This window comes from Dryas octopetala, chromosome 6 (genome assembly GCF_963921425.1).
Source record: "Dryas octopetala chromosome 6, drDryOcto1.1, whole genome shotgun sequence".
NCBI classification, from domain to species: domain Eukaryota; kingdom Viridiplantae; phylum Streptophyta; class Magnoliopsida; order Rosales; family Rosaceae; genus Dryas; species Dryas octopetala.
In genome coordinates, this window is record NC_141371.1 from 21,168,780 (window position 1) to 21,191,609 (window position 22,830).

General features: G+C 35.9%; 1 protein-coding gene and 2 pseudogenes across 2 annotated transcripts; all 3 read left to right on the plus strand.

Annotated features, from left to right (window-relative positions):
• Nucleotides 1–4,144: 4,144 nt before the first annotated feature.
• On the plus strand, nucleotides 4,145–6,086 carry LOC147283217 (uncharacterized). Its single transcript, XM_086248383.1, has 2 exons — nucleotides 4,145–4,169; nucleotides 5,575–6,086. The coding sequence occupies exons 1-2, from the start codon at nucleotides 4,145–4,147 to the stop codon at nucleotides 6,084–6,086; spliced, it is 537 nt and encodes a 178-aa protein (XP_086104509.1).
• Nucleotides 6,087–12,887: 6,801 nt separating this feature from the next.
• Nucleotides 12,888–14,675, plus strand: LOC147283218 (pectinesterase pseudogene; annotated as a pseudogene).
• Nucleotides 14,676–18,364: 3,689 nt separating this feature from the next.
• LOC147283219 (protein RADIALIS-like 3) lies at nucleotides 18,365–21,482 on the plus strand (annotated as a pseudogene). Its single transcript, XR_015122883.1, has 2 exons — nucleotides 18,365–19,069; nucleotides 19,867–21,482. The product of XR_015122883.1 is annotated as a protein RADIALIS-like 3 (transcript).
• The last annotated feature ends 1,348 nt before the right edge of the window (nucleotides 21,483–22,830 follow it).

A 22,830-nucleotide genomic window follows, 5' to 3' on the forward strand; every position in this document is an offset into this window, starting at 1 on the left:
TTTCTTTTTTATTCAGGTGTCCGGCCGGCCCTCCGAACCACTCTATGAGAATCACAGAGCCAGAACGGAGGGAGATTATGAAAAGGTGTACCCACAGAGTGAGAAAGATCGACAGAGAGATGAGATGATACATGGAAGATTTGCATGGTAATATAGTGCTAGCATTTTCCCAAAATAGCTAGCTCTGCATGGAAGCGGAATGGATCTTGAGTGTGCATGGCTGACCGCGTTTTGAGTAACACGCAACCGTTTGTGTTGTGCTCAAATACACGCATTTCCCTGCTATATTTGCGGTCAAATTAAACTCCTGCACCCACAAGTTTTGTTTTTTATTGCTTTGAAGAAAAGAAAAGAAAAATAAATAACAGGTGGAATTCATCAGTTAATTATTATAGGGTAAATTACAATTTAATACCTCAACTTTACCTCGGATTTCAAGTTAGTACCTCAAGTTCAAAAAGTTGCAATTTCATACATCAACTTTCATTTTGTTTCAACTTGGTACCTCCTTTATTACTACCGTTAGGAAGTCCGTTATCCGCCTACGTGGCGCTGACGTGGCGCACGCTGACCCAATCACTAAGTGTTGACTTGATTTTTAATAATTTCCATGTGGCAAAATAATAATAAAAAAAGAATAAAATATTTAAAAATTAATTAAAATATAAAAAATTGAATTAAAAAAAACACAACCCTCATCCCCTCCCCCAGCCCGACCCACCCCCTTCCCCCTCCCCCTCCCTGCAACCCATCCCCTCACCACAACCCAACCCTGCCGGTAACCTCTCTCTCTCTCTCTCTCTCTCTCTTTCTCTCTCCTCATCCTCCTTGGCCGCGATGACGATATGTTGTCTCTCTCCCCCGATGCCGCTACCATGTTCGAGATCTTCCTCCCGAACCATCGCCAGTCGTTCCCTTTGTTCGGCGGCAGCGTCACCTCGAGTCAGAGACGGCGGCGTAGTGGTCCACTGCCTCTGCGAAACTCTAGAGAAACACCAGGTGGTTGGGGTCGGCTTCTCGTTTCGCCACCGTGACGATCGTCCAGCATCATCCAGCAGAAATTGAGAAAAAAATAAAAAATAAAAAAAATACCCATCTCGCCCAGCAACCCAAAATAAAATGGAAAAACCCCATGATCTAGATCTTGAATAAAACGAAGAACACTGCATCGGTAACCAAGATCAACCCCAAAACCATTCTCTTATCATTTTTGCCCATTTATGTCTTTTCTTCATTTTTTGAGGGGTTTCTTCAATTTAATGTAATTTTTTTATCTTTTATCAAAAATTGTTATTTTTGTTGGATGAATTTTGATGGGTTTGAATTGTTTGGGTGTACTGCCAATTTGGAAGCTTGGAAGCACAGAGGGGGAGGGGCTGGGTTGTGGGGAGGGGATGGGTTGCAGGGGAGGGGTTGGGTTGCGGGGAGGGGAGGGGAGGGGATGGGTTGCAGGGAGGGGGAGGGGGAGGGGTGGGTCGGGCTGGGGGGAGGGGATGGGGGTTGTGTTTTTGACCAAAAAAAACTAAAAAGAATTTTTTTTTTTGTAAATGATTTTTCTGTTTTTTTAATAAATTTTTTTTTTACACGTGGCAACTTAGGTGTTTAATCAAAGTTCAAATGAATGAAATTATGATGAAAAGACGAAAATATCCATGTCACATCATCAAAGATAACGGGTCACTAACAGAAAATCTAACGGAGGTACTAATTTGAAAGAAAATGAAAGTTGATGCATGAAATTGCAACTTTTTGAACTTGAGGTACTAACTTGAAATCCAAGGTAAAGTTGAGGTATTAAATTGTAATTTACCCATTATTATATATACAGAATTTAGATCATTTACCTACCTAGCCTGCCATTTAACGAAAAACAAAATTTCTAAACAGAATTTAGATCGATCATATAATTATCATTGATCGAAGTGTATTTGTCAAAGTTTGTATTTTTATGGCTAGCTTGGATGTACCAAAGAATGGTACAAACAAAAGAAAATTAATGCTTTTTTTATTATTATACCCAAGGAGTTTAATTTCGATTTCAAGAAAATTTTCAATAGAAATTTCGACGGAAATTACTATCAAAATACATAAATTTTGAATGAAACTTTAACATATGTTTATTTAACATATTATCTACTACATAGATAAAAAATATTAAAGAAATCAAATTATATATTAGGTTTCATGTAATATAAGGTGATTATAATGCGCACGGAAGACAAATACTGTTAAAAAAATGAGTCACTAATTAATAATTAATAACACCTCAAATTTATTTATATTACAATATCAAATAATGAATTAAATAAGTATTCAATACCACATAGAATTTCTAGTAAGTTCAAAATTGTCTTCAGTATCATCATATTATTGTGGGTCTTGAAATTTTTTTAAATTATCCCTGAATTTTATTTGGGAGTTGGGAAAATTTTTAAATTTTTTTCCATTATTTGTTTTTATTTAAAAACATTTTGGAAATTTATTTGAATGGATTTCATATTGGATGATTCCAATTATTAATGTTATTTAGAGGGCCAGGCTCCTTTGCGCATGAAAGATAAATGCAGGTGTAAAATTTTGGCCCTAGATAGTTCGATTAAATATTTAGATCTAATGAATGACAAAGATTAAAAAAAAAAAAACCAAATTCTTTTTTTATTTCTTTTTTTCCCCTCCCCCGTAACCAAGGAGTAAAATTTCGGATTCCATAGAAATTTCGATGAAAATTTCGATAAATTTTAAATTTCGATAAAAATTAGACAGAAACGACGGAAATTGCTATAAAAATACGAAAATTTTGAATGAAACTTAACCATATGTTTATTTAACTTATTATCTACTACATTGATAAAAAATATTGAAGAAACTAAATTATATAATAGGTTTTATATATGTAATATAAGATAAATATAATGCGCGCTAAAAGTACATACTGCTAAATAAAATTAGTATATTTTTTATACTCTATAATTTCTACACTAAACCCTATATATATACTCTATATACCATAATACTCTTTATACCATAATACTCTTTATACTCTATAATCTATACACTAAACCTTATATACTCTATATTCTTGAGAATATAGTAAAAGATATTAGAGTTTAGGCCATTTTTAATTATTTTTTATATAAAAATGTATTAGGATTTAGGGTTTAAAAACAACTCAACGAAACCCAAATTTTATTTTTTCTTTCCAATTACCCAAAAGCCCCAAACCTCAATCAAGCCTAAACCCCTTTTATTTTTTTCTTTTCTTTTTTTTTTCTTTCCTTTCTTTTCCTCCCATGACTCTCTCTTCCAATCTTCCCTTTGCTTTTTATAATGGGCCCCACGTATTAAGAATTTTTATGTTTAGCAATTAAGCCTCCATCTATTTCATTGAATGTCAATTGGCAACAGACCAAACTCATCAGCAATTAAGCCCATCTATTTCATTGAATGTCAATTGGCAACAGACCAAACTCATCGATCAGCAATTAAGCCTCCATCTATTTTTGGATGGCTGAGTGTGCATGGCTGACCGCGTTTTGAGTAGATTAATTCGTGGATAGGGAGGGTAGCACTGCCATAGTATCATTAATTCTTAATTAATTAACGATGTTTAGTCGTTTTCATAAAATGCCTTGTTTTTGAATTATTTTTAAATATTTCTTTTTCAAAATTGGCTACCAAACGTATTTTCGAAACTTAAAAACAATTTTGGGATTTTAAAAACAAAAAACTGGTTTTGAATAGAGTACCAAACAGGGCCTACATTTCCATGTGCAGGCAGCATGTGACGATCCAGCTACCTTGGTCACCAAACATGACTAAACCCGAACCACCACACCATATGGATGCTATACCTACAAAATTGTTTAACTATTTTTTTTTTTTGGGCTTTTTAAATCTCGATGAGTCTGATGAATAAAATATATAATTGTTTTTTCATAAACTTTCCATTTTGTCCTTGAACAGAATTTTAAAAACTTTTTTTTTTTGTCTAAATAAAAAACTAATTATTTTTTAGAAAATTGAAAATGTATTTCTAAATAATTTTTGTAATGAAAATATAAATTTTATACTTAAATTAAAAATATAAAAAATATTAATCGACCAAAAATGGTTGTGCCAAACACGGTGGTTGTGAAGTGTGTCGATGGTGGTGGCTGATAAGTGTGAAGGTGAGGTTTGATTATTCATTTTTAATTCTAAAATATTTTAGTTTATAAAATAAATATTTCTATGAAAAATAATTATTTCAATGTATTTTTCAAACATGATCAGGTTTACGATACTAATCTTTTCTGCTTGAACATCAGCATGCATCTTTCATTCTTTCCTTCCAGTCATGAATACTCATAGCTGATCGATGTAATGGTTAATGTAATTGGGTAGACATGCAAATAACCAAGCAAAGGCCGATAAGTTTACTGAGTATCTGTATGTAACTTTCTTATTTATGAAAATTGAGTATGTAAGTTTTTGGCAAGCAAATAAAAGAAGTATTTTTTAAATGTTTTATATATAAATTGACGAGAATATCTTTAGACTTAATAGAATATTGGATGAAATATAACGGCAAGTGCTACATTAGCACAATTTGCAAAGTCCGGGTGGTAATTGGCCAAAATTTGTTTTATGTGTGGTATTTGAACATGGAATGTAAAGTTTGAATGGTAAATGTGGAAAAAAAAAAATTATGATTTAACATAAATGGATTGTAACGACCCGACCCAAATTTTCACTGGAAATTTAAATTTTTATTTGACTATGGTTTTGAGAGGTTTTTTTAAAAGATGTTGAATTGTATTTGAAAGATTTTGAGATTTATTTGGAAAATAAAAAGGGTTTGGATTTAAAATTTTTACTTATTTTATTTTTGTTTTAATGTGGGGCTTGACCCAAAATTTGACTTTTAAAATAAATGAGATTTCGATTTTGACTTTGGGTCCGTTAGATAGGTTTCGAACCCACGATTTCATAGACACGTAGCACGCGTCGTTTCGAGTTACGGTTTGAAAGATACGGACACGTGAAGTGAGGGGCAATTTTGTAAATTTGTATAAGTGGGTTTTTAAAATACCCAAAATCAGAAATTCTTTGTGATTTCTCTCTCTCTCTCCAGAAAATTCTACACTCTTCTCCCTCCCCCTTTATCTCTCTCTCTCCCCCCCCCGGCCCCCCCGCACTCTCTCACTTCTCCCTCTCTCCCCGAGCTCACTCACCTCCCCCTCCCTTCTCTCACCGGCGCGGCCAGCTCCGGCCTACTCCCCGGCGACCAGCTACCCCACTGACCCAGTTTAGTACTGCTTTCCATCCTCAGACTGATGGTCAATCAGAAAGAACCATTCAAATTTTGGAAGACATGCTTCGTGCTTGTGTATTAGACTTCAAAGAAAGCTGGGAGGATCGATCATTTGCCATTGGTGGAGTTTTTCTATAATAACAGTTACCAGTGTAGCATCGAGATGGCACCGTATCAAGCTTTATATGGTCGACCTTGTAGATCGCCATTATATATGTTGGGTAGAAGTAGGTGAGAAAATTCTTTTAGCTCCTGATTTAGTGCGTGAAACTACTGATCAGGTTCAAATCATTCGAAAGCGTCTGCTCAAAGCTGTCAAAAACATTATGCTAATAGAAGGAGAACGCCATTCACATTTATAGAAGGCGATCATGTATTCCTTAGAGTTACACTTCATCATGGGGTTAGGAGGTTTGGTCAACAGGGCAAGCTGTCACCTCGCTATATTGGTCTGTTTGAGATTTTAGAAAGAGTTGGTGAGGTGGCTTATCGTTTAGCACTCCCTCCACAACTTGCTCGAGTTCATAATTTCTTTCATGTTTCTATGCTCCGCAAATACAAGCCTGACCCTTCCCATGTGTTGGATTGGGAGGATTTAGACATAATAGAGGATATGGCATTTTACGACGGACCTGTACGAATTTTAGATTCTCGAGACCAAGTGTTTCGTGGTAAGACCATTCCATTAGTCAAAGTGTTATGGAGGCATCATGGAGTCGAAGAGGCCACCTGGGAAAGAGAGACTACCATACGAAACATGTACCCTGAATTGTTTACATTGTATGGTAAGTAAGGAACAAATTTCGAGGACGAAATTTTTTTTAAGGAGGGTGAATTGTGATAACCTAGGTTTTAATTAAACCTTAAAAGTTAACTTGCATTGTTATTATTTGTTTATTGATGTTGAGTTGTGATTTTTGTTTTATTTTATTTTAAATGATAATTATATATATACATATATGTTTCTTTGTAAGTTTTGCAAGTTAATTTCCACTTTTCAGCACCCACTTCATTCATTAAGACAAAAGGTAATGAGATGGTTCTATCTCTTCTCTCTCCTCCCACACATGATGTGTATGAAGCTCTTGTTTATTGTGGTTCTTACAAATCATCCATTTCCTCTTATATATCCATTTATTTCTAGAATAATTTAGAAGGTTGACAAAAGAATAAAAAAAATTATTATAATGGTTAATCTTTCTTTTATTCCTATCCAGTAATTCCTCACACTTCTACCTACTCATTTCTTTTCTTGGTTCTACACAAGGAGTCTCCAGAATACCTCTCCCACCACCGAACCACCCCTTCATCTTCATCTATTTATTTTTCCTTTCTCTTTCTCACCCATTGTTCTCTCACTTAATTCTCCTTGTCTCTAAAAGCTTCTTCTTCCCATCTCCTTAGAATTTATCAAAAACTCAATAGAGTAATAGGAAAAATCAAGAGCTGCCATTAATTACAGTTTTGTCTCACTGAGTCACTCGTTCCTTCTCACTATTATTGTAGCTGAATTGGGGAGAAAATTGTGGATGATAACTTGTGGGTCTGGTAGCTCTTCTTGGGTACTTAGTTGCTAACTTTACAGACTTGAGGTAGGGAGAAAACAAAATTCTATTGTAGCTTTGACTCTAACTTAGTTGTGCATTCGGTTTGATTATTTATAATTTTATATAGATAGTGTTGATAATATTGGGTAATTCCTTTCGATGATTTTTTTTTTGGTGAAAATAGAGCAAGTATTTGTTATATATATATATATATATATATATATGAAACAGATTATAATTATAGTTTGGATATTAGTTTTATGAGTCGTTTTCATACAATCTCAAGCTTTCACTCTTATGGGTTAATTTGGGAAGTCTTTTGTTTGTATTTTCAGGGTGGAATTTGCTTTATTTGAGGTTATTAAATACTAATTTTTTGTACATAGGTTGATATTTGTTTTTCTTTGATACAAATCAGTACACTTATTTGAGTAATTAGTTGAATTAAGTTTGTTTGGAAGTAAGGATATTGATTATGGAAGGATAAATAAGAAAATTGTGGAAATTGGATTGAATATAAAGATGTTATGCCCGAAGAGTGGTTTAAGAAGGGATTGTGTCTCCCTAAGGTGAAAGACCCAAAACTTGATCAGGGTCCGCTTGTACAGGGTGTACTCATTGGCCAAAATCCGAGGCGGTTGCCGTGACCGATGATGAAAGCTCATGAATACGGCATTGGGCATTAACAAAGGAAAAGAAAATATCTATCATAAGCCTATTATTTAATTTTGTTAGATCAGTTTATCTTGTTTGATTTGAAACACTTGAAATTATATTTCTCCTATCTCTTTAACTGTTTGTGAGTGTTGTTCTTAATTGGTTGTGTTGGTTGTTGTTATAGATATGGATGTTTCATTTTACTCTCTTCATAGCTTTTCTTGAGACTGATTAAATTTATATATGTGTTTTACATTCTGAATGCATGCTAAGATAGAATCTTGGTTACAATGGATGGTTTTGTTGTACCTACTGAGCTTGTGGAGCTCATCCGGCCCTTTAATGTCATTATTTCAGGACAAGAGCACAGAGGTGAGATTAGTGATGTTCCTTAGTTATCCTGAGGAGATGAAATGTCAAGCTCCACTTTCTTTTGCTAAGCTTATGTGATATTTCTTTGGAAGAGAAGTTATAAGATCTATAAATGTTAAAAGCTAGCTTATTTTGAGATGCATATATGAAACCATGTTATGTACGTAAAGCTAGCTAAATAGTACAGATGTCTAATCTGATGTGGTTTTGGTACTACTATTATGTGGTGGATGTTTTGAACAGTGTCAAATGTAAAATATTGTGTTCTGTATAAAGGAAATCTTAAGAAATATTGATCCTTTCTACAGGTTATAAATTTTGGAAAAAAAAAACAAATGAAACTCCGTTAATTTTTTTTTTAAATCACATTTCTTTCCCTCAAATAATAAGTTTCGTTGTTTAGAAATGATTCTTTTAGTTCTTTTTTTTTAAAGGTGAGACAAACTTTTAATAGAGGTTAAGAGTATTATTTTTTTTTTTCATATTTCTAAATAAATCCACCACTTCAGTCATGTTCCGAGTTTTCGGAGCATGAAAATCGCCGATCTGACCGCTCGATTGGAGCAGATGCAGCATCAGCTAAATTCCAAGAGAGAGACTCGCGAGGCACAAGTGCAGACACATGTGAGTCAGATGCAGGCACAGGTGCAGGCACAGATGTAGGCAATGTTCACCTAGTACTTACCTGGTTTTACCGCGTCTACGCCGCCTCCGCCGCCAAGAAGGGATTCCATTGATGCTGACGACTTAGATTGACCACTAGTTATATATTAGTTATATATCGTTTGTACATATATAATTTGAATATAATTATGAATTTTTTGCTAATTTGTGTTAATATAAATTTATTAAATAAATTTTATGTTGTATTATATAGTTTTCGGATTAAAAGGTAAAATAAACGTTAAAATAAAAAAAATAAAAAAAAAAACCTTGGGCGACGAATACTTTCCGTCGCCTAAAACCACTTTAGGTGACAAAGGCATGATATCACTTTAGGCGACAAAAATGAATATCCGTTGCCTAAAACCACTTTAGGCGACGAAGATGGTTCGTCGCCCAAGGCAACTGATATTATTTGTTGCGTAAAACCACGTTTCGTCGCCTAAATGTACCCTTAAGGCAACGAATTTCAAGATTTTGTCGCCTAAAGTCTTGAGTGACTAACTTTGGCAGACAAAATTTGGGCAACGAAAATTCGTCACCTAAACTGTTTTTTTTTTTTTTTTTTTGTAGTGTAGCTGCACACACACATACGATCCTGTAAAGAGGGAAATAGAATGGGAACATTAATTTTTATTCTTATATATATATATATGTACGTATAATCAAGGAGTTTAGTTTTGAAATTTTTGTTTTTCGGAGGGGAGGAAATTTTATAACAATTCCATAAGTTTCTTGGAAAGATTTCGATGATTTCGCGAAATTTAGCTTGCTTCCAACTTGTAAATCCAGCAAAATTTTGCGAGAAATTGTAAAAATTTCATTTTTTCACCATTTTAGTAACATTTTGGTTGTTATTTGAAACCCATTAAATTACAATACAAACTAAAAGCAGAGAAAAATGTTAAATTTTGAGAAGTACCAGTAAGCTAACAGTTAGCTTACTGGAAGCAATGAAGATCGAAAGTATGAGCTTGGAAGAGTTCAATGTCGTAACAACCTGAAATCGGAGACAATTGATGAGAAATGTCGTGCATTGAGTGCCACAAGCTTGCAACCCTCAAGCTGTCATTCATGTCTTGGCATGGGCTTCCTCAGAAGAAAGCTTTCACCCAAGTTATGTCTTACTCATATAAACAAGGTAGGAAGGGAAAGGAAACCCTCTGATGAAGATAAAATCTCCCAATCAGTGATCATAGGCGGTCGGCCGCCGACCCATAGTCCTAAAATCCAAAAGAGTGGCCCCACTCAAGCATGCAATTTTACTGAGAAAATAAAAATCAAAGAGAGAGGGTGAGGTCGCGAGAAGAAGAAGAAGAAAGAAGAAATTAAGAAAAAAAAAGAAAGAGAAAGGGAGGGGGGGTCACGAGCAAGGTATAAAATTTCGTTTTTTTAACAACAAACCAAATAATTTTCGCTCAGATTCGGCCAAATTTTTGGAAATTTTTGAAATTTCTTGAAATTCTCAAAATTTCGGCGAAAGTTTTGGCTTGGAGGTAGAGACCAGCGGGAGAGAAGGGAGGAATAGGCGAGACAACCTAGACGTCGGAGGGCGCACCGATGGTAGATCAAAGAGAGATTTAGAGGGTGATTGAGGGGGGAGGAAAGAGAAGAGATAGGGGAAGGGAGATGAGATCGGGGGAGGGAGGGAGATCGAGGAGGAGGGAGAGATGGGGGAGGAAGAGGAGATGCGATGCGACAGTGGTTTTGGTCAAAAGTGGAAGTTTCAGGAAATTGGTTTTGCTGATGAGTTTGGTGGCGGGTTGTTGATGAGTTTGGTCTGCTGCCAAAAATAGATGGAGGCTTAATTGCTGATGAGTTTGGTCTGTTGCCAATTGACATTCAATGAAATAGATGGGCTTAATTGCTGATGAGTTTGGTCTGTTGACAATTGTCATTCAGTGAAATAGATGGAGGCTTAATTGCTAAACATAAAAATTCTTAATACGTGGGGCCCATTATAAAAAGCAAAGGGAAGATTGGAAGAAAAAGTCATGGGAGGAAAAGGAAGGAAAGAAAAACAAAAAGAAAAAAAAAAGAAAAGAAAAAAAGAAAAGGGGTTTAGGCTTGATTGAGGTTTGGGGCTTCTGGGTAATTGGAAAGAAAAAATAAATTTTGGGTTTTCGTTGAGTTGTTTTTAAACCCTAAATCCTAATATATTTTTATATAAAAAATAATTTAAAATGGCCTAAACTCTAATATCTTATACTATATTCTCAAGAATATTATAGAGTATATAAGGTTTAGTGTATAGATTATAGAGTATAAAGAGTATTATGGTATATAGAGTATATATATAGGGTTTAGTGTAGAAATTATAGAGTATAAAAAATATACTAATTTTATTTAGCAGTATGTACTTTTAGCGCGCATTATATTTATCTTATATTACATATATAAAACCTATTATATAATTTAGTTTCTTCAATATTTTTTATCAATGTAGTAGATAATAAGTTAAATAAACATATGGTTAAGTTTCATTCAAAATTTTCGTATTTTGATAGCAATTTCCGTCGTTTCTGTCTAATTTTTATCGAAATTTAAAATTTATCGAAATTTTCATCGAAATTTCTATGGAATCCGAAATTTTACTCCTTGGTTACGGGGGAGGGGAAAAAAAAGAAATAAAAAAAGAATTTGGTTTTTTTTTTTTTAATCTTTGTCATTCATTAGATCTAAATATTTAATCGAACTATCTAGGGCCAAAATTTTACACCTGCATTTATCTTTCATGCGCAAAGGAGCCTGGCCCTCTAAATAACATTAATAATTGGAATCATCCAATATGAAATCCATTCAAATAAATTTCCAAAATGTTTTTAAATAAAAACAAATAATGGAAAAAAATTTAAAAATTTTCCCAACTCCCAAATAAAATTCAGGGATAATTTAAAAAAATTTCAAGACCCACAATAATATGATGATACTAGAGGTGTCAAACGGGCCGGCCCGGCCCGGCCCGACCCGTTTAAGTTGAGTCCATCGTGCTTTCGTGCCGTGCTCGGGCCGGCCCATATAGTTAAGACCTAAGCCCAGCACGGCCCATGGCCCGCGGGCCATTCGTGCTCGTGCCGTGCCTTAAACGGGCCGGCCCACGGACCTATTTTTATTTTTATTTTTTATGGTGATAAAACTAATCTTATGATATTTTTTCTTATTCATAATTAAATATTAACATTATTTTTCATGAAAATTGAATATTTTTGTTGAAAAATTCTTTAAAAATAGAAAAAACAATGTTAAAATAGTCGTGCCTAATTCGGGCCCATTTCGTGCTCGTGCTCGTGCCGTGCCCGATGGGCTAAAAACTTCGGCCCAGCCCGGCCCATTTAATCGTGCCGTGCCGTGCCGTGCCTATTTTAATCGTGCCGTGCCGTGTCGTGCTCGGGCCGGCCCGACCCGTTTGACACCTCTAGATGATACTGAAGACAATTTTGAACTTACTAGAAATTCTATGTGGTATTGAATACTTATTTAATTCATTATTTGATATTGTAATATAAATAAATTTGAGGTGTTATTAATTATTAATTAGTGACTCATTTTTTTAACAGTATTTGTCTTCCGTGCGCATTATAATCACCTTATATTACATGAAACCTAATATATAATTTGATTTCTTTAATATTTTTTATCTATGTAGTAGATAATATGTTAAATAAACATATGTTAAAGTTTCATTCAAAATTTATGTATTTTGATAGTAATTTCCGTCGAAATTTCTATTGAAAATTTTCTTGAAATCGAAATTAAACTCCTTGGGTATAATAATAAAAAAAGCATTAATTTTCTTTTGTTTGTACCATTCTTTGGTACATCCAAGCTAGCCATAAAAATACAAACTTTGACAAATACACTTCGATCAATGATAATTATATGATCGATCTAAATTCTGTTTAGAAATTTTGTTTTTCGTTAAATGGCAGGCTAGGTAGGTAAATGATCTAAATTCTGTATATATAATAATTAACTGATGAATTCCACCTGTTATTTATTTTTCTTTTCTTTTCTTCAAAGCAATAAAAAACAAAACTTGTGGGTGCAGGAGTTTAATTTGACCGCAAATATAGCAGGGAAATGCGTGTATTTGAGCACAACACAAACGGTTGCGTGTTACTCAAAACGCGGTCAGCCATGCACACTCAAGATCCATTCCGCTTCCATGCAGAGCTAGCTATTTTGGGAAAATGCTAGCACTATATTACCATGCAAATCTTCCATGTATCATCTCATCTCTCTGTCGATCTTTCTCACTCTGTGGGTACACCTTTTCATAATCTCCCTCCGTTCTGGCTCTGTGATTCTCATAGAGTGGTTCGGAGGGCCGGCCGGACACCTGAATAAAAAAGAAAATGGTAAATAAAGCCGTTATAACGGGGGTATCCCTGTTACTGGTGGTGGGTGTGGCCATCGCAGCGGTGGTGGCAGTGGTCCACATAAAGAACTCCAAGCCTGGAAGTGAGAGCCTCTCCTCCCAGATGAAGTTGGTGACCCAAATGTGTAATTACACAAACTACCAACCCGAATGCCAGCAAACCCTCAGCCCCGTGGCCCAAAACAGCAGCGCTCAGTTCCAGGACTACGTGAAGGCCACACTGCTGGCCGTCTCCGATAAGACGAAGAAGGCCTTAAACATGTCGGAGTCGCTGTTGGTGGAGGCCAGCAACGGCACCCGCACCAAGCTGTCCCTGGAGGAATGCAATGACATGTTTAAGGAAGCCCTTAACGACATCCAGGCCGTGTTCTCGTTCGTGGGTGATGCCGACTTGCACACCATGGAGGACCGCCTGCTGGAGCTGAAGATCTGGATCAAGTCCGTCATCACCTACTCCGGCACGTGCCTCGACATCATTCCTGAGGAGGACCACAAGGTTTATGACCCCATGAAATGGAGCATCAAGAACGTGACTGCCATCACCGACAACGCCCTAGCGATTGTGGGCGAGGTGTCGAGCATTCTGAAGCTGTTGGGCGTGGAGTTAAACGAAAAGGCCCTCAACCGTCGACGTCTGATGGGAGCAGTGGACGAGAGCGAGAGGGGAGGGTTGCCGGGGTGGTTGTCTAGCAAAGACCGGAAGTTGATGGCGCAACAAAACAACGGGAGGTTGAAACCGAACGTGGTGGTTGCCCAAGATGGCAGTGGGCAGTTCAAGTCCATCAAGGACGCGCTCATGATGCACCCGCAGAAGCGTTTGAAGGAGGGTGAAAAATTCGTGATCCATGTCAAGGCTGGAGTGTACGACGAGCAAGTAGTGGTGGAGAAAGATATGAAAAACACCTACATTTACGGCGATAGCCCCAGACGCACCATCGTGACTGGAAACGAAAGCGAGAAAGGAACAGGAAAAAGTATATCCCTGAGCGCCAGCTTCACAATTTATGGAAACAATACCATTATCAGGGACATGGGATTCGAGAACAAGGCCGGTCCAAAGGGAGAACAGGCCGTGGCTCTGCGGGTACGAGCAGACGCAGTCGCCGTCTTCAACTGCCATATAACCGGATTCCAAGACACCTTGTACCTGCAATATGGACGGCTCTTCTTCCGCGACTGCAAGATCTCCGGACACGTGGACTACATCTTCGGTGATGCTCTTGTGGTGATCCAGAGGTCGCAAATTGTTGTGAGGAAGTCAGATCTTCCGAACCAGAACATGGCATTCATTACTGCTCCAGCGAGGCAGGAAGAGCATGAACCAGGGGCGATCATACTCCACGGCTGCACGATTACGGCGGAGCGGAAGCTGCTCCTGTCGAGGTCCCAGGTGAACGTGTACTTGGGGAGGCCGTGGAAGAGATATGCAAGGGCGGCTTTCATGGAAAACGTAATCGGAGGCTTTGTCAAGCCGGAGGGGTACTTGGAATGGCAAGGTACGGGTGGCCCCAACACTCAAGACTCCTTCTTCGGAGAGTACAAGAACCAAGGATCCACCGTCGACATGTCCAAGAGGGTCAAGTGGAGGAGGTATCCAGAGAATGGGAAAATGCCGAAGGGCTTCGTCGGAGAGATGCCCAAGCAGATCGCTCAACAGTTTACTGTCGCTACAGGACTCGAGCCAGATAAAAATGGTAAATGGTTGAGCTCTAATTGGGTCAGGTCCACCGGTATTCCGTTCGACGCTGGCTTCATTAGTGGCTAACTTATTATGCCCTAATTAAACCACAGAGGAGAAGAAGAACAACAGCAACAAGCTAGAGATCGACTATATATGTATTCATCATGCTTCTTCATCAAGTTATTCATTGCTAGCTGTTGACAGATTGATCCATTCATAATTCATTCATTCACTTCATTATCTATTTATCTTTTTTTTTTTTTTTCTGCTCTAAAAAGAAAATCTATATATATAGAGGGAGAAGGAAAAGAAGGTTAAACATTCAAAATACCCTTCATTAATTCAAAGTTCAATCAAAATAAATTTCATTAAATATATATGGGTAAAATGGTAAAACAATCTTTTAATATTTATAATTTTTAAAAGAATGAAAATAAGAATGCTAATATTCTCACCCCCTTGTTGACAGATTTATCCAACATAATTTTACCTTGTAGGTATAAAATTATTTTTCTGCTATTGCCAAAAATATCAAGACCATGATTCAACGATATACCCAAACTTCCATTGTAGCCTTGTAGGAGTGGAATCATTGCAGGATTCACTTTGTTACTTGTTCTTCCAAGTTGTAGATCAATTTTTAATTTGTTTCCATATCGAAACACCAGTAGCAACTCCATGTGGAACCATTGTCTGCAGGTTTTCAACTATGCTAGCAAGGAGAGCATCCTAATTAAAGTGAAGATAGGTAGCCAACCAAAAAACATCGCCGGTAATACCATGGTATACAATATAAAGATAAGACCAACAAAATTTTCCAAAAAAGGGAAGAAAAAGAAAGAGCATTGCGTGGTTGTCCTACACAAAAAACAAATTTGAAATTTTTTATAAGAGAGTTCTCTCCAATGTTCATTTGATTGTCAATTACCCAAAAAATAATATACTCAAATGAATGATGATATAAGAAAAAGGAGCTAGAGAAGACGATTCTAAGGTTTATTGAATTTAGACTGTTGTAAGGAGGTTGGTGAGCAGGGAGTGAGTGAGTAAAGTATCTTTATTTTATTTTTTTTAGTCAAGTCCTTTGATGTCATTTAACAAAAAAATAAATTTGTCATTATTATTATTTTCATAAAATGTAGGTGGAAAAATAAGACAAGGGGTGAGAATATAACCACTCTACAAATAAAACTATGCTTCCCTCTCTCTCTGTATGCCTTTCATAATTTCTATTTAATCTTTTGAAGTGGCTAGTGGGTTTTAGATTTCCTTCTCATTATAGTTTTATGTTATTTTTAAATGTTTGTAATTATTGGGTTTTGGTTGTTTCTTAATTCCAGCTGACCCAACGTTTATGGACTGTAACTCAAAAATCATCAAAATTTGTATTGTGGTGTTGAACAAAATTGTAAATAAATAATAATATTACTCAATATAATTTCACCTAAATTCATTTAAGGAATAAGGGTTTTATTATTTTGGGTACCACCCATTCAAGATGGAGTACATCTCTTAATTACAATTCCTTGACTCAAGAGAATATCCTTTGATTTCAATTTGCAATGAAACCAACAGATCACTTTGTGAGTGTTTGGATTTTCAATAAGTGAAAGACCTATTGAAAGGAATTTTTTAGTGAAATTCAAGGAATTTCGGTTAAGTGTTTGAAGTTTGTTTTCGACTGCGGTTGCACCCATTTTTAGGTTGCCTACGTATCCATTGCAGGATCAAACCATACGTAGTTCCAAGAGTTTGGATTTTAAATGGATGAATGACCCATTTAAAAGGTTTGCGTAATTTGGATAGTGATTTGTGTAATTTGAGTAGGGTTTAGGACCCTTGGATTTGACTTGAGAAATTAATTTGTGACTTTTGTGTATGGAATTAATTTCTAGAAAATTTGAATGGATTTGATTTGTACCTAAATTTTGGTAGGTTGCCTACGTACCCATGACATGATCAAACTGAATGTTTGAGAATTTGAGAGATTTGGATTTGGTTGTGGTTGTACCTAAATTTAGATATAGGCTGCCTACGTATCCTTGATGAAATCAAACCGAACGTAGTTCATTGAAGAATTTGACTTTGTTGGCTTTGTGCCACTTTGGAGTTGAGTTTAGAATTTGGATTTGAGAGATTTGGTTTTGTACAAATTTGAGAGAGATGATTTTATACCATTTGAGAAAATTGGTTTTGTACCATTAGTGTTAAATGAGGGATCCTCCTGTGGGACTCACATGGGTCGTTTTATGTCGATTTGAATCATTTATTTTTTATATCTTCATTGATAGATCATCGTTGCAAAAAATCAACTAAATCGGAAACCGTTTATCCGTTTGATTAAGCGGACAAAGTTTAGGTGTTTATAGACGAACTTGTTGTTCGTCCATTTATTTGATCTAAATTAGATATCTTAATGGTCTCCGATTTAGCTGATTTTTTATAGAAATGATCTATCAATAGAGATGTAAAAAATGGACAGTTTTGATTGACACAAAACAACTCGTGTGGGCCCCACATGAGAATCCCTCATTTAACACTAAATGAGGAATCACTTATTGGAAGGCCCTTGAAACTCTATATATATAAAAGTTCAAAAAAAGTTCATTAAATTTTATATAGAATTATGTGGAATCTATGGAAATTATTGAGAATCTATAACAATCTATAATTTCTTTAAAATCCAAATTAAATATACCTTAAGTTGAAAGAAATAAAAATTAGAAACTGACCTTTCACAACTTGACTCATCATCATTATCTCTCCTCATCCAAGAGAGGACTTGCCCCACACAAACAAGTGGATTTCATTAATATGTTATCTCTTAACTTAGACATTATAAAGATAACAATATCCATAATTGATTGCCTAATTTTCTAACAAAATAAATGCTAAGAGCCTCAAATTGAGAGAGAGAGAGAGAGAGAGAGAGAGAGAGAGAGTTCAAATGTGGAATAACATTTCACTCATAAATCCCACCTGTCACTATTGATGTTACTTAACTACTTAACTTGAAGTTAGAATCTGAAATTCTCGCATCCTTAACACACAGCTATTCTCCAATAACCTAACAAAACAAGTAAAAGAACATATAGGGCATTTCAGCCATAGTACTAGTGGTGTTTTTTAGAAAGAGAAAAAGAAATATTTTGGTCTACTTCAGATTAACAGATGATATTGATGAAATATACAAGGCTATGAGCAAAGCCCAAAAGATATGGTGGAAATGCAAATCTCTGGACCCAAAACTGTCTGGACTGGAGGGGACAGGTTTCTTTTTTTTGTTTTTTTATTGGTCCGAGAAGGGGACGGGTTAACATATCTAACAAAAAGCTACCTTTACCCTAAGAACCTTCTTACAAGAAAAAATAAATGTAGGGCCACACTCGTTTTCACTTTGTTTAATGGCTAATGCTTACCTAACATATTCAATATGGAAATTTGATAAATAAAGCAAATCTTCCTTTTACCACTTTTAAGTATTTGGTTCATCTCTCTTTACCACTTAGTTAGGCAGTCTGTTTACCCATTAAAAAGTCCTTGAAAGTGACCCAATTCAATTCTGAATTGTAAATGCTTGGACATGTAGAAATTTGGGGCATTGTTTACTCCCAACCACACGGGTCTCTTTCTTTTCTTGCAAGCCAGAAACGTAGGCAAATTGAAATAATTTCAATTGGCTGTAGAGGAGATAGATAAACGTTTTTTTTTACCCCCCATTATTGGGTGAATTAATTAAATTCCAAGGTTAAGTAATAAAATATTTGATATGCCGTAGTCCAGGGTCTAACATCAATTGGATACCAATACTAGAATTGGAAACAAAAAAGAATTGAGATTCTTGGTATTGCAAGAAATGGTTAGTGAAGTTTTGGATTTTGTCTGTTTATGATCATTGGTTTCCCGTTTTGGCCCAAATGGTTCAATGGCTCCTATAGAAGAAAGGTTTGTTGCCCATAACAGATACCTGACACACCCATAAAAAACAGTGAAGATTGGGTGTGTGCCAGAATCTGGTCAAGAAGAAAACAAGGTATCAGAAAAGAATCTTACCCCATCATTCTTTTTCAATTCAATTTCAATGGATACTGTACTAGGTTGCAGAAACAGCATGTGACTGAATTACTGGGTCATCCTTATTTTCCCCAAAATTGATAAAAAAGGGTGTGATTTGGTTCCGGTGACATGGACATGAATGTTTTCCCAAAGTTGTGCGGGTGGAGTTGGGAGGAGAACAAGTTGTTTGAACTGGCTTTGGCTTTGATTGATGAACAAGACCCGCATCGCTGGGAAGTAGTTGCAGCCTTGTTTGGAGGCAAAAAGACTGCAGAGGATGTACAGAAACGTTATGTCATTCTTTTGGAGGATTTGCAGGTTATAGAATCTGGTAAATTGGATCACAAACTGGGAGAGGTGCACAATTATGTTCATGTGGATCACTGTACTTAATCCCTGTGCTGGACTGACGAAAATAACAAGTATGTATAATCTTTTGTTTATGGAATTCATTAGCTTTTGCCGTTTGAAAGTTATAGATTGTTTTGCCCTTCTTGCATTCTTTTCTTTGGTCATTCTTCATGATCCAAATGTCATTCACAGTTTAAATAACTTTACATTTTAAACTAGAGTTCTACAAATATAACATCCCCCCATTACCACTCTTTTCTTTAGATTTTTCCTCTTGGGACTTAGCCTTCCTCTGATTTGCTGTGTAATACCACTTTTGAATAACTCTGCTTTATTTCTTTTTTCCCACTCAAATAATGCTAACTTTAATGTGGAAATGATAAGATTGTAGAAATAAAATCGATGTGGCTTGACATTCCATATAATCTATGTGCTCAAGTAGTCTTCAGGTGGAGGTCTTGAAAAGAGATCCAGTGATAAGCTAATTGTTGTAGAGATTGCAGAAAAGAAAATCAAATAAACATATTAGTAAATTACAAAGTGGGAAGTTGTATTATCATATTGACCTCTTGATTATACATTCTTTGGCCAATTGTTTCTTTAAATGTTGTGGTTGAACTCACTCACACACATGTTGTTGGATGACGACTTATCAATCATGATGGTATTATATCCTTTGCTGTAAAAGAATGCTTTTATTTGTTTTTCATTAATTGGTGCACTCTGTATCATTCATATGTAACTTTGACAGGTAGATCTCCTTCCTATAAGATGGCTAGTTTGCTTCAGTCAAAATTGGATACTTCTTTAAGCAGTTGCATTGGAAAATGTTGGGTTTTCACTGATTTTGGAAAATGTTCTGCAACAGTTTGCTGGTTCAGTTGGACTTGAATTAATGTGTAGGACCAATTGTTATCCTTTGAAGCCTTCTCGTTCTAGTGCATAACCTGCTCTTGAAGTAAAGCTGCTGATCATTGTAAGTGTAACACTTTAAAAGCTCTGTTTAGCAGCTTGTAAATATCACCTTTCTCTTCTTGCAATACAGAAGCTGTTGGTGAAATTCAAGTCAGATATGAGATTGTTCCTCCAAACTCTAAATAGCACTCTCTCTCTCTCTCTCTCTCTCTCTCTCTCTCTCTCTGTGTCTGCATTCTGATGATTCAAAGAATTAGTATACACCCTCACTTGGTAGTTACGGCCGGGGCACTGATCTCCTCTGTCTTTAATGAGAATTAGTAGACACAAAGATGTCTGGGAACATTACATGACTATTCTTGCCATCTGTTATGTGGTTAACAGGTTACCATACATTTCACTTTCTGAACAATGTTGTGCCATCAGTGAAATCAAAAGTTTAATAAGAAAAACATATGGGTGTATTAAGTAGAAGAAACTATATTGATTGACGAAGACAATGGAAGCAGGATTACAGTCAACCGAATTAATGACAGAAAACTGTTCAATTCATAAATCACAATTGTTCTCTTTCTTTTGCCCTTATTATATTGCTACACCCCCAACGGATCCCTAGTTGATTGAAGTGGTAACTGGACCCTCCTGATCTTCAATATCAAATTATGTTTTTCCAAGTCAATGTTCTGTTATGAGGAATGTGCATGCTTCTGAATCTTGATTGTATTGGTGGGAAAATTAAGCATAATGGTTTAGGTATTGTTTGCTTGAATGGGCTTAGTCATTGCTACCATAATATGCATGTATGTTTGAATTACTGATCAAGATCAAAAATTGCAGAATGCTCAGATAATTCTGAAACCTCTAATATACTATATCTATAAGATATTTGTTATCAAGATTCAAGAAAATGATCAATTACCAATATTGCTCCTAACTTGAAATCAGTAAAAAACAGAAGAAAAGAACAGATGTAGTTTCAAAAGCCTTCTTAGCCTGCAATCTCTGTTGAATGAGAAAGATAACTAATTCTTGTAATGATCATTTTGATAGGCATGATCATGCCTGTGGTTGGCAGAGAGATCGATTTATGATTCGAAATCTCCATCTTTACAACACCAAATGAGAGGGCCACAACGGCTCTTTGTGATATGCAGATCAGATTGAAAGTCAAGCAATGTCTAGACAAGTATAGCAATGTCTAGACAAGTATAGAAAAAATAACATGAGGTAGAAAAAGTAATTAAGGAGGTGTGATGAGTGAAAAAGGAGGAGAAAAGGAAGAGGGAGCCCAGCTAGCCAGGGAAGAGGCAGTGCATGAGTAGAGCCACAACAGCTCTATTTGCTGTTGGGACACTCCATCCATGCTCTACCTCTTCCCTAGCTGTCTTATTAGTCTCTTTCACATTTCTCATTTTCTCCCCCTATATTACCTCTTATTTGCATTTGGCACCCAATATATCCTCAGATTCAGCTCCTCGATCTAAACCAATAGGGAGAAGCACCTCTTAATTGCCTCCATCTGCTTTCATTTGTGACAAGCCCAGTCAACTTGTGGATATTATATATGTCCCTTGCTGTTCTTAGTTTGTACATACATGTGCATATACCATGCCAAATATATAGGCCAAGCGTAATCGTACACGCATGTACTACCCAAATCCAATTTAATGACCAGGATTACAATGTGGTAGTACGTACTACCGCTTCTGTGTACTAACTGGAATTAACAAGAAAGATGAAGAATTAACAAGTTAGAGTCAAAGAGATGAGATGTACTACACTCCTGGTGGTAGTACTCGCAACTCACAACCTCCTGGTCCAACTCATCAAACATCAATTATTACCAAAATGGAGGGAAAAATAGAGTATTTTAAAAAAAATTTGCTTTCTTGCCGTTTCATTTCAAAAACAAAAAATTTGCATTCTTCATTATTCTTAATTGCGATACATTAATTTCTTGAATTTCTTTTGGGACCTTTTCCAAAATCAAAATTAAAAATAAATCATTTTCTCACACAACAGAAGACAGGTAACTGATTTGAATTGTGAAACCTGAGAAAGAGATTATATATGGTGGAAAAAAAGGGAAATAAGATTAGGGGTCCATGACAATTACATTTCCATGTGCAGGCAGCATGTGACGATCCAGCTACCTTGGTCACCAAACATGACTAAACCCCAACCACCACACCATATGGATGCTACACCTACAGAATTGTTTAACTAATTTTTTTTATTTTTTTTTTATTTTTTGGGCTTTTTAAATCTTGATGAGTCTGATGACAAAAATGATGGGTTAACGTTGTATGACTTATTGTAGATTTCACCAGCTCATACCGTCATGCCTACTGTCTGCAAAAACGTGGATAGGTAAAACAATGAAGTTGTTAGCGAGAGTGACAAATTGCACAAGTAACATGAATTCGGATATAGCAGGCCAATAAGCTATGGGTCAACAGGCGAACAAGAACTTTGGGTTGGAACCATAGTATTTAGTTCGAACATCCCAACGAGGGGTGAATATACACTATGGGCTAAATGGACTGTGGCCCATGCAATTCATTTTTTCTTAGGCTATTTTATACATTCACCATTCAGATTTTGTATTATGTACGCAAATACCATTCATAAAATTTTTTTTTGACCAATTGTCACCCATATATACTTTCCAAATGGTGCTAATATAGCACTTGCCATTATATTTTATCCCGAAAATATGTAACGGCAGGTGTCAGATTAGGACCATTTACAAAGAATGAGTGTCAGTTGGCTAAAAACAATTTTATAGGTGGTATTAATGAGTGTCAGTTGGCTAAAAACAATTTTATAGGTGGTATTAATTTACACATTTAGGACTCGTTTGGTATGTTGGACTGTATTGACTAATTTCTGTCGGATAGTATTAATCTGTTATAAA